Below are 13,160 nucleotides of genomic sequence, written 5' to 3'. Positions count from 1 at the left end.
AAAAGCATTTAAGACCAACATGTGCATATCATGATAACATCATGCGTGACATATACAAGTACTCCAGCAGAGCAAGAAATTTTGAATGATAGTTATACTGGATCAAGGAAGAGACACTTGAGTTCCACCAGATGATTTGTTTTGGTATTCTGATATTTTTATTTCTGTTTCAAAAATCAACTCGTATGGCGAGAGGTGAGTTGAGCCTCAGGACACGCTGAGGCATTTTCAATTTTTGTTTTTCAAAAATCGACTCATATTGTGAGAGGTAAGTTGAGCCTCAGGGCACGCTGAGGTATGTTCAGTTTTTGTTTTTTAATTTATGTTTCAAAAAAAATCAACTCATATTGCGAGAGGTGAGTTGAGCCTCAGGACACGCTGAGGTATTTTCAATTTTTGTTTTTCAAAAAATCGACTCATATTGCGAGAGGTGAGTTGAGCCTCAGGGCACGCTGAGGTATGTTCTGTTTTTGTTTTTTAATTTATGTTTCAAAAAATCAACTCATATCGCGAGAAGTGAGTTGAGCCTCAGGGCACGCTGAGGTATTTTCAATTTTTGTTTTTCAAAAATCGACTCATATTGCGAGAGGTGAGTTGAGCCTCAGGACACGCTGAGGTAATTTCAAATTCTATTTGTCAAAAATCAACTCATATTGCGAGAAGTGAGTTGTGCCTCAGGGCACGCTGAGGAATTTTCAATTCTTGCTTTTCAATTTCTGCTTTTCAAAAAAATCAACTCATATTGCGAGAGGTGAGTTGAGCCTCGGCTCATATGCTGAGGTATTTTCAGTTTCTGTTTTTTTCAATTTATATTTTTCAAAAATCAACTCATATTGCGAGAGGTGAGTTGAGCCTCGGGTCACATGTCGAGGTATTTTTAAAATCTGCTTTTAAGTTTAAAAACCAACTCATACTGCGAGAGGTGAGTTGAGCTTTGGCTCACGTGCTGAGCTATTTTCAATTTCTGTTTTTAATGTCTGTTTTTATAGAGTCAATTCATATTGTGAGAAATGAGTTGAGCTCAGGATCACATGCCAAGTAAAGAATAAAGATTGGAGCTGATTGAAGACACCTGATTTTGTCTCCCTGAAGTTGCAGTGAAGCTGATCGAGGATATCAGCTCTTGCCTTCCTAAAGTTGTAGAAGAAAAGATCACAAACCTTATTTCACTGAAGCGATAGAAGAGCAGATTGAAGCTGTAGATCTCATATTTCCGAAGTTACAGTGAAGCAGATCGAAGCCAGGAACCTCATACCTATGAAGATGTGAGCAGATTGAAGCTACAAGTCATATCAAAAGATGCAGTGGATCGAACCAAAGCTATAAGATGCGATGGGTTGGAAAGAGACTATCTGAACAAGAAGAGCACCAAAGAAGTCAAGACTCAGCAAGACTGGGCAAAATTGGCCTTTCTTTGTGTCTTTGCTCTATTCCCGTTACACAACAATGAACAAAGAGGGGCAGCTGTTGTAGGCCAATTTTGGGCCTGTTTACATTACATAAGCCCATTTACATTAAACCCTAAGACCCAAATATCTAACCCAAACCCGAATGGCCCACTACAACCCATTCCAACCTAATTCCCATCTAAATTAACCCACGTAAAACCTAAATACCCACAACCCATTACAAACCAAACCCAATACAGCAAGCCCAATATCATTAACCCCAACTATCCGAAACCTTAGCCCTATTTTTAGCTCCCACTTGCCTCTGCCACGACCTGCCCACTGCAACCCCATCTCCTGGCGCCACCTGCTCCGTAGTCACCTCCACCGTTCACCCACCACCTGCAAAGCAAATAGAGCACGTAATAGCAACCAAAAAGAGAATCAGACAGTGTAACAAATCAGATATAAAAACTGAATGGAAACCATAGCAAAATGGTTTCTTCTTTTTTAGTGTTTTTATTTTTTTCAAATATTCAGGAAGAAATCAATACATAAGTTAGATTTCAATGCATACAAAAGCGGTGATTCGAACACCCGAAATCAGAGAATCAAACAAATGAAAATATCAAACATCAGAAACCAAGGTGATTGTTTATTTTTCGAATCGATTTTTTCTTCATCATACTCTTAAACATATATAATATATATATATACATACATATATTCAAAAATAAAAAAAACAAAAAAAAATTTTACCTTTTCCGGCCACCGTACATGGTGGTCGGCGCCGGCTCTGACGACCGTCCGATGACCGGACGGTGACCAGCCCATAGCCGAATTCCCTCCCCCTCTCCCTCTTCTCTCTCTTTTTTTTTCTTCTCTCCCCGTTCAAATGATTTTTTTTAAAAAATTTTGTCTTTTATAGGGACCAAAACGGTGTGTTTTGGTCCCCCTCCATTTTAACGAAAAACAACGTCGTTTTGGCCCCGGGTCGGGTCGACCCGACCCACTCCAGCTAGGATCCGCATGTTTTTGCTCTTAGGGGCTATTTGCGCAATCGGTCCTTCCGCATTTTTGGTGTTTTAAATCAGGTTTATATTTATTTACAAATTGGCCCTGAAGTTTATTATGATTCTCAAATTGATCCTCCGTGATGCGGATCGTTTTAAAGGTTTTTGAAAATTACTCTTTTGGCCCCTTCAGGTTACGCGCATGTTGTAATTTCGTCCTTTTCTTTTATTTTTATTTCAAATCAGCCCTAAAACTTTGGTTTTTATTCAATTTTAGTCCTTTTAGTTTATTTTCATTCCTTTATTATTAAATTAGTTAATTTTGATATTTATTATTATTATTATTATTATTATATGTTTTATTATATACGTATGAATATACTTTTTTTTACTATTTTACATTATTATATTTATTATTTATTTCTAACATATTATTATTTTATTTTTTTATATCATCATTATATTTAATTTGTGCTTATATGTTATATTTTCTCTTTTTACTTTTATATTTACTATTTGCATTATATTTACTTATTATTATTATTAATTATGTATATATATTTTAAATCCCATGTTATGTATAGACATTTCTAATATGTATTTCTTTAAATGATATTATTACATATATATTTTAGTACATATGTGTACTTGTGTGAATATTCTTTTAGCATGTGCTACATATATATATATATTTTTATTCTATATTATGTATGTATATTTCTAATAATATATTACGTTTTTATATATATATTATGTATATACTTTGGTATCATAATTATATATTTTATACGATCTTATGTACATATATTTACACGCATATATTTTCTTTTATATATTATGTATATGCATTTTTCATATATGTATATGTTTATACTATATTAGTTAGTTTTATACTATCTTATGTGTACATTTTGAATACTATGCTATGTATGTATTCTAAATACTACATTTTATATATATTATGCATTTCAATACTATTATTATGTAATATATATATATATATACATATATACGCCTATGTAGATGTAGTATTATTAGTATTTTTAATATTACATTTTCCGTCTCCTTACATATTATTATATAACATATGTATATATATATAATCCATTATTTTCTTTTGTGTTTAATGTTATTATTATCGTATAATATCAAATACATCGTGAATACTTTATAGTTATTATTTTATCATCCGCTTCATGTATTCATAAATCGCCTTTTATTACAACATTTTATAAGTTTCTATTGTTTTGATAAAAAAAAATATTCTTATTCATGATTTAAATCAATTTCAATAAGCAAGGCAACGTACCGATTTAACATTAAGTCATCGATTTCATCGCTATGTTGGGTGAACATCAATCGACTCGTGTTAAAGACGGAACACTCTTCTAAAAAATCCGAAAAACTAAAAAATTCTCGTCTTTTCAATCAGATCACGATTAAATGTTACATTGAACTCTTATTTTTGAAAATCAAGACAACATGTGTTTAACAAGATACCAATTTTGGGCGTCGCGAGGGTGCTAACACCTTACTCGTACGTAACTGACTTCCGAACCCTACTTTTCCTCTGGCTTTTAACGTAGACCTAAACTCGGCCTTCTTTTCATTTAAGAAAATGAATTTTCTCTCAAAAGAAGAATGATTTATTAGGTGTCCGATCACACCTAGAAAAAAGATCAGTGGCGACTCCCTTTTTATTTTAAAATCAAACTTCAGTTTTCAAGTTTTCACTAAATCACCACAATTAGCGACCAAGCTAAAATTTTTACATCGCTACAAAATTAATAAAACATGTAAACATCAAAAACTAAAATTAATGTTATATTAATTAAAATTATGTGAGGATGGTGGTTTTTTTAAAAAAAAAAATTTAAAATTAAAATATGAATTTCATTTCCGCGTATGTATAGTTCCTACCTTACAAGTGGAATCACATGAATGAGTGCCCAACACCAAAAACAGCCATAAAATAAGAATAGCAACATATGGTCAAAGGTACCCCAACTTGTGAATAAGATAAAAATAAGTTGTTAAAAACCTTTAAATTTTTTATGCTTTCAATCTCACCAAATTCATCTTTTCTCATTACTGCCATCATCAAATTATTATTATTATCATCATAATTTTATTTAATTTAAACTTTGAAAAGTGATCATAATTGGTAGATTTCTATCGACCTAATTGTGTCTGTCGGTGTAAAAAATACATAATTTAAATCTCATATGTGTATTTGTATTTGTTTTTCTGTAAATGTTTTGTTGAGAAGTCACAATCGTAATTGATAGTTACATTTATATATTAGAAATTGGGATCTCAAAAGTCTCCTCTTTATTATTAAACTAAGCTCTCATTGATACCACCAAAATTTCATTGGCATCCTATTATGATTAATATTTACTTGATTTCGAGTATAATTTTTAGAAAACACAAATAGTAAATTAAAATAATATAAACAATTATAAATATTATATTTCAACACCAGTTTTTGATTTAATTAGTTTTAATAATAATTAATTAATTAATTAAAATTTTATAAAATTAATAAAATATTAAAATTAATAAATAGATTCAACCGCTAGTTTTTATTTACCAATTTAATCTTGATCTAATCAATGGGACTAGTTTTAACCACATTCATAATACAATGGAATGCAGCTAGAAAACGTGACCTTAAAACAAGGATCATGAGCAGGTAAAATTTGCTTTAGAAATTGAAAATAGGAAGGGAACAAAACATCGTGGAGAGCAAGTCAAAGTGGAATGCTGGTTTCAAAGATTTGACATTTTTAGCTACATAACTCCTGCAGCTGACATCGACACCAAATCCTAGTTTAAACCTCTAATTATGTAATAAGCTGCAAAATTTCCGCTTCTCAAACAGATGGCGGGGTAGTGGGGACCTTGCATTGATAAGGTTAGGTAAACACATGATAGCAATCGAAAGTACCCGACGCAGTACTATATGAAATTAATTAAAATGTTACATAAAATATAATATCATGCAGAAAAAGATATTAAAAGAAAATGCTAAGATGTCAAATTTTATATAATAAATTAATATTTGCGACATTATGACATATATTCTAAAAATAATGCAATATTTATTTTTGAAAAAAATCATAATATTTTTTTATGTATTGCTTAACTTTGTCTTTACTTGTTTGGCAAAACTAAAGGAGAATAAAATTAGTCAGATAACAATAAATTTGAAAAAGATTGAGAGTGATAAAATTGCATAGTTTTCTAGCCAATTTTCTTTAAGGTGATGCATTTTTTTCCCTCCTTTTTAGTTCATCTGAATGACATTGTAATTAGCATTTTGGAGGGATATTGCATTTGGCATCATCTATGTTATTGAATTTGAATTTGTTAGTGTTTGATAGTGGTATGATTTAAATATTAATATGTTAATTTTTTTTTTTTAAAGTTGGAGCATTGTTGAAGGATCATATCTCATATCTATATCTAAAAATGCGTCACATAGAGTGTCAAACATGCATGAAACATGAAGGGTCAGAGTAACATACAGCATTGCCTTACATTTATTTGTGTTATGTTAGGCCAATATAATTGCCACCGTTTCTCCATGCATGTAGTGGAACTTAAGTAATGTTGCGTTGATCTGGACCTATTTTGGATGAACAAATGGCATGCACATTCGTGAAAATACAAGAATGTCTATGATAAGTAATCCTGCAGTTTGCATTTGGAATATATCTGTTGAAATCAGGATATTGCTCATTGAGAAACAAGAAGACATAAAATAAGCATTCCAATGAGTACTGCCATCGGCATTCTCGCTGGTAAAAGAAAACATTACAACATGACATACAAGAAAATGGAACATGAGTAGGAAGCAACTCTTATTGTATAGATACTAATTTTTCTATATAGCCATAGTAGCTCAGTTCTTGGGATGGCTAGCCGATGGGATCTCTCTATTGAGGCTTCCCCAATGGAGGGTGTCCTGGATAGTGACTGTATGGTGGTTTCTTGGGAGACTCATGTACTGGTGGTTTAGATTTTGGCTTCTCTTTCTTTGGTGGTGTGTAAACCGGTGGCTTTGGTGGTTTAGGCTCATAAACTGGTGGCTTCTTCGGAGGCTGATAAACTGGTGGTTTGGGTTCTGGTTTTTCTTTCTTTGGAGGTGCATAAACTGGTGACTTTGGCTCGGGCTTTTCCTTCTTTGGCGGTTCATACACTGGTGGCTTAGGTTCAAGCTTCTCTTTCTTTGGTGGTGTATAAACTGGTGGCTTAGGCTCAGGCTTTTCCTTCTTTGGTGGTTCATACACTGGTGGCTTGGGTTCAGGCTTCTCTTTCTTTGGTGGTGTATAAACTGGTGGCTTAGGCTCAGGCTTTTCCTTCTTTGGTGGTTCATATACTGGTGGTTTGGGTTCAGGCTTCTCTTTCTTTGGAGGTGTATAAACTGGTGGCTTTGGTTCGGGCTTTTCCTTCTTTGGTGGTTCATACATCGGTGGCTTGGGTTCAGGTTTTTCTTTCTTTGGAGGTTCATAGACAGGTGGCTTATGCTCAGGTTTTTCTTTCTTTAGAGGTTCATAGACAGGTGGCTTATGTTCATAAGGTGGGGGTTTCACCTTAGGAGGCTTATAAACAGGAGTAGGGGGCTTCCCATAGTTGGGAGACTCATAGGTGCCAAAAGAGGGAGTGGCTAGAGCGGCCACTCCAAGTAGCAATATTAGCAAGTGTGTGGCAGACATCATTGAGCTGTTTGCTTTCCATGATGCTATGTGAAGAGCCCTTTTTATAATGGTAAAGGAGCCTTACTGACAGCCCAAGTGTTGAACAATTTTCTTGTTTCCATACCTTCGGAATAGCCAGCTAGATGTTAGTAAATCTTTTAAATAATTCATAAATGAAATAGGGTCCATTGAGGTCCCACTTAGTAGAAATTTTGGACTACGGATACACAAGGCTTAATCATGATTAAGGAAAAGTATAGAAATGTTGTTGTAGGCATCGTAGTGAAACAAAAAAGAAATAAAAAAAAATCAAATACATAAATAAATCTAGTTATGGTAAAATACTAAATTTTTGAAATATATTTAAGTATTTTTTCACATACCTAAATTATCATTTTAATATCATTTTATCCTAAAATTATTCGATAAGAATATGCCATCTGTTACATTTTTATTGACAATTTTAAATTTTTAATTAAATTAAGACAAAATGATAATTTAAGTGACAAAAGTGAGATAAAAATTAAATACCAAAAACAAATATAATTCAAGGATTAAATGGTGAATTAAACTTTTACATTATGTATATTACTTCTATTTCAATGAGGTATTACTTTCTTTAAAAAGCTAAGAAGCTAGAGATATGAACAATAGATTAAATTGGTACATAAAACTAAAACATTGATAAATTTAGCATTGTAGTGTTTTATAGCGACGGTGTATTCACCGGGGAACCAAAGATTAGACTGTGATTAAAGGTGTTCCATGGAGGGCTTTATCCTCATTGCTTCACTACTCCTCGCCTATTGTGTTTGATTAGAATCACAAGAAAGATGTAGAGTTTCGAATTTTCCCTTTGAAATCGGTATTTTTCGCTGAAAGGAAGATTCAAGGTTTTTCTCTTTGAAAAACTATGAATGGCGACAAGAATGAATGAAAGTGACTAAGAATTTTTTTTTTCAAATTAGCTTAGGGTAATTATCCTGGTCCATTTTAGTCTCTCAACCTTGAATCACTAGATTTTTTTTTTCTTTTCTTTCAATTTAATCTTTAGCTGAAACAAAAGAAAAAAAATCTCAAAATTACTAAATTACCACCAACTTAATAATTTAGAATTTGAATCTCCAATATAAATTTCGCATTAATAGAAGTTTTCTAGGTAGTTATAACACTATTAATTCTCAGTAAACATTACGATAATTTTGTCAGAATTTCGTGAAATCGGACACTCAAAATTTCGAGACATTATAATTTTATAATTATTTATGTGTTGGGTCTTTTTAGGAGCATTCACATCCACTATATGTTAATTTTGATTATTTATTTTCTTTTACGAAAATTTTTATTTTTGGAACCAATTGATCCACTATGTTTCAGGCTTGCGTTTCTTTAATTTTTTTAATAGATTGATCTACTGAGGCTTTGATTCAAATTAAAGCATTCCCAGCTGATTTGTGAGACTTGAGTCCTCTCATTAGGTTAGTAAATACATTTGACAGTTGATTTGCAATAAAATAAAGATTGTTGAAGAAAGCCCTTTTGAATCTTATGAATCAAAGACTAAATATGATTTGAGCTTTGATGAAGATGCTCAGTTAAAGAAAGCTTTTTTCTGGTAAAGCTAGGATCAAGCGTCCCAATGTTCCACTCTCCACTTAGTAAAGAAATAAAAAGATGAAGCAAGCAGGTGTGCCTACAATGCTTGTTGAAGCTGCAAAAGAAGCAAGGAAGGAAGAAGTAGCTTTTGATTATTAATGCGAATTTTACACAAAACATTAATGGTTAATATGCTTAATTATGTTCTAAGTCGAGTAAGCTGCATTGAGGGAATTATGCTAAGGGGGAGTTGTTGTTGGTTTGGTTGATTAGTTTCATGTCCTGTTTGGTTTTATTCTAAAAATTTTAAAAGGGGAGATTGTTGAGGCAAGTATTTGAAGTGGCTATTATGTGTCAATGGATGTAACACCCCAAACCCGACCTAGACGTTTTGGCCAAATTTGGTGATGTCACAAGGATTGAGTTTTGAAAAATAGTGTTGACTTGATAAACCATTCAAGTTAATACTACGAGTTCGTTCATGAATAAACTGATAACATTATTTAATTAATTAATTTTTTCAAAACACTTATTAAAGCGGAAGTTTAAATAAATGTGGCATATTTAGAAACCCAATTTGTTGTTTTTAGGAAAACCTCTTTTGGCGTAAAAACCGTCTACTTCATAAAACAATTTACCAAGCATGCAGAAAATCAGTCAAACCAGAATCAACAGTTCAAAACCCAAAACAAAAGTCCAGAGAATCCCAAAAATTACAAACTCTTAAAATGATTACCAAAAAACTTAAATAAACCACAAATTGCTAATTTTAAACCATTTACAGTCGAGTGGTCACCGTTGTGTCTCTACCGCACTGATCCGCCTAAGTCTGTGGATTACTTGTCAAACTGACAACAAATGTGAGTGTAATGGGCCATTTTTACCCGGGGCCCATAAACCATAAACCAAAATAAAAATAATAAACAGTCCATTTTTACAATGGCCCAGCAAGCCAAAAAAAAACCTAACCCAATCAACCCAAGCAGCCTAAAATACCCTTGGCCCAAACGGCCCAATACTTAAACAAGCTTCAGCCAACTAGAAACCCTAGCTCTCTTTCGAGCTCCGCCCTCCATGTGCGCCCCCAGCGTGCACTCCGCTCGAGGGTCGACTCCCTTGGCACGCTAGCACCAAAATGGCCACCTGCCTTCGTTGACCGAATGCCGAACCTGTAGAGGAAAACCAAAAATAGCAAAAAAACAAAGCAGCAAAAACAATAGAAATATGTAGCAAACTTTTGGTATTCGGCTATAAAGCCACCGAAAATCGATTGTATAAGAGGGATCGTATTCTAAATTCCTTTCGAGTTTTCAAAATTCGATATTAAGACATTAATTAATCAACTAGGTACCAATTTGGGCGTTACGAGGATGCTAATCCTTCCTTGTGCGTAATCGACTCCCGAACCCGTTTTTTCGAATTTCGTAGACCAAAATCGTTGTTTAAATAAATCAAACCATTTATTAAAAACAACCACTTTTACGAGGTGACCCGATCACATCTCATCAAAAAGGATTAGTGGCGACTCCCGTTTTCTCGTTTTCATTTCCAAAATCAAGTCGACCCTGTTTTTCAAAAAATGGTTTCGACAGCTTGGCGACTCCACTGGGGACTTTGAGAGTCGAGCCATAAATTGATTAATTTTTGTCCTTTTTCGAAAATTGAAAATTCGTTCTAAACTTACGATCCCTTCATTGCATTTCATCCATTTTTCTTACAGTTTTCATCGTTTTATTTTTATTTTCTTTATTGCTTCAAGTTCTTATGCATATATCCTCGCACATTGCATTGCATGACCGTTGTGGTTACATCTATTAAGTGAGAGTGAGAAACTATTCCCTCGTGAGGTTTTCACCTTTGTGTAGAATAGTGGATCGCTTTCAGGATACATCTGTACCGATGTCTTCGTGAGATTTTCATCTCCGTGCAGCCATAGGGAAATGTATTCCCCTAAACTAAACTCAGTCCATATGAGCCTATAATGGGCGAGGATCGATGAATCTTCCAGTTTAGGTACCTTTGCTTTAGAACTGAGCCGCATATAGCGAGCCTTAAGAGCTCACCCTAGGTAGAACCACGCCAAATCCTAGTAGTCACCCGGATAGGTGCTTTAGTTTGTTTATTTATTCTGTGCTGATGCGTTTGATTTTGCTTCGATCACATTACATTTTCATTGTAAGAGATCCTTTCGTTGCATTTTATTCGTCCTTGTTACGATCCTTATCATTGCAGTTTATAACTGTTGTGTTGGTTGGAGTTTAGGCATCCTTCTGCTTATTGCATTGCATGATTGGTCAATCTTACCCTTTTAAGTGGGAGTGAGAAACTATTCCTTCGTGAGGTTTTCACCCCTGTGTAGGATAGTGGATCGCTTTTGGGATACATCCGTACCTATGTCTTCGTGAGATTTTCATCTCCGTGCAGCCATAGGGAAATGTATTCCCCTGAACTGAACTCAGTCCATATGAACCTATAATGGGTGAGGACCGAGGAATCTACTGGTTCGGGTACCTCTTCTTTAGAACTGAACCACATGTAGTGAGCCATAGGAACCCGCTTTAGGTAGAGCCACGCCAAACCCTAGTGGTCACCCAGATAGGTGTTCTATTTTATTGTTTATTTCTTCTGTGCTGACATATTTTGTTTTGTTTTGTCTATGATTGCATTGCATTACATCATCATAGAAAGAAGGTGTCATATTCGATTGCTAAATAGAATAGCTTGTCATGATAAAATGAATTTCTTGATAAAGTGAAATATAATACGACCATTTGAATATGGTCCGAGTAAAAAACAAGAGAAGGCTGACAGTCCATATATGACTTTGCTTCATTGCCTGAGGATTCAAGCCAACAAAGATTATTCAAGAGCCGTCATGTCTTAAAGAAGCTAACGAGTATCGTGGGATAAGTGAGCAATGAGTCGCGGCCCGAATCAAACAAAAAGGAGATAGAGGAGGCACCCCCTTGAAGAGTTTGCGAGATTTGATCTTGACATCTGGATATGAAGGAAAAGATCGATGTCTTCACTCTGAGTGTTAGGACAAGGCCGAATATGTAAAGAAATTTATTTTCTAGAAAAGTTCTAATGGAATTGAATTCAGAATCAACGCCTCTCTTTTTGTTGCATGCATCTCATGCATTTGCATTGCATTTTATTATATGCATTAGATTTTCCCAAAAAGACCCTAATTAGGTAAAATTATTTCAGAATCGATAAAGGATTTAGACCAAATATTGGAGAGAATAGAGCAAATGCAAATACAGATGCAAGAGCAATTGGCCAAAATTCAACGAGAGATGCGGGAACAAATGCTAGAATTCCAAAGGAATATAATGGGCCAATTAACCCAGTTGCTAGCCGGAGAACTTGAAAAACGGAGTGGCCTAGTGATCAATAGTGGGGATGATAATGAAGACCTCATCTATTCCCCAGGTTTTACCCCAATAAGTGTCTTAACTCGACCAGACGCGTATCCACAAGGGGTACCCATCATTATCAGGCCCCAATATCAGACTGGTACCTCGACGCTGTTGAACTTCCCAATGGGTTCAGGTTTTAATTCGAAGAATGATCGAGTCAAACCTGTTGTTCTAGCAGAAACAAAAGAAAGGGGAGAGTAGACTTTAAAGGCCCCGAAGAAGAAGGAAAGGAAGTGAATAGTACAAGTAGGTATAATAAGGGCCATTCAGAGTCGATTGCAGTAAGCCAGCCAAGGACGATAACTACCAGCCATCAGGTCTCCCCAAGGCAAGAACCTGATCCAAGACCGAACTCAGAAAAACCCAGTTCACGCCCATCCCAATTACGTATAGGGAGTTGTACCAAGTTTTGTTTGATGCACATGTTGTATGCCCTTTTTACATAGAGCCAATACAGCCTTCATACCCTAAATGGTACGATGCAAGTGACCAATGTGAATACCATGCGGGAATCACGGGGCATTCTGTCGAGACCTGTACTGCTTTTAAAAAGTTAATTGAAAGACTTGTCAAATTGGGTATCGTGAAATTCGATGATCCCTCTGGTGCAGAAAATCTGTTATCCAACCTTTCTGTTAAAGGGGTAAACATTTTGAGTTCCGTGATAGATGGAGGCATGAGATCCAAGAACGCATCGAGCTCAGGGCCTTAGTGTAAGGCCTGATGGTTAGTCAATTGAAGAAATTAAGACTCGTTGGGAATGTTGGAGAATCTAAACAATAACAACGTATCAGAAGAGAGAACCCGGGAATAGAATTTTTTGAGCATCTGCCATTGCATACTGGGGAGTGTTTTGAACCATGAGACTGTGGAAGAGATCCTTGTATTTTAGAGCTAATCTAAAGTAATATTCAAAACACACTTGTTGCTTTAAGCCTAGAAGCAATAAAAATCCTTTTGTGAAATAGGCTTGTGTCTAAAATCTTTATTTCAATGAAATGCATCTTTTTGATCAAATATTCTTTTATTCCATTTCAT

The 13,160-nt window shown here is 34.6% G+C and overlaps 1 protein-coding gene across 1 annotated transcript; it reads right to left on the bottom strand.

Moving 5' to 3' along the window:
* Positions 1-6,122: 6,122 nt before the first annotated feature.
* On the bottom strand, positions 6,123-7,176 carry LOC108476103 (repetitive proline-rich cell wall protein 1-like). Its single transcript, XM_017778188.2, has one exon. It carries the CDS (start codon positions 7,123-7,125, stop codon positions 6,343-6,345), a length of 783 nt encoding a protein of 260 aa, XP_017633677.1. The 5' UTR covers positions 7,126-7,176; the 3' UTR covers positions 6,123-6,342.
* Positions 7,177-13,160: the final 5,984 nt, after the last annotated feature.

This window comes from Gossypium arboreum, chromosome 3 (genome assembly GCF_025698485.1).
Source record: "Gossypium arboreum isolate Shixiya-1 chromosome 3, ASM2569848v2, whole genome shotgun sequence".
Taxonomy (NCBI): Eukaryota; Viridiplantae; Streptophyta; class Magnoliopsida; order Malvales; family Malvaceae; genus Gossypium; species Gossypium arboreum.
Note: the sequence above shows the minus strand (reverse complement) of the source record. Positions and strands in the feature narration are given on the sequence as shown.

Coding starts and splice junctions, on each gene's coding strand:
- LOC108476103 (XM_017778188.2), bottom strand. CDS start 7,125: ATGATGTCTGCCACACACTTGCTAATATTGCTACTTGGAGTGGCCGCT.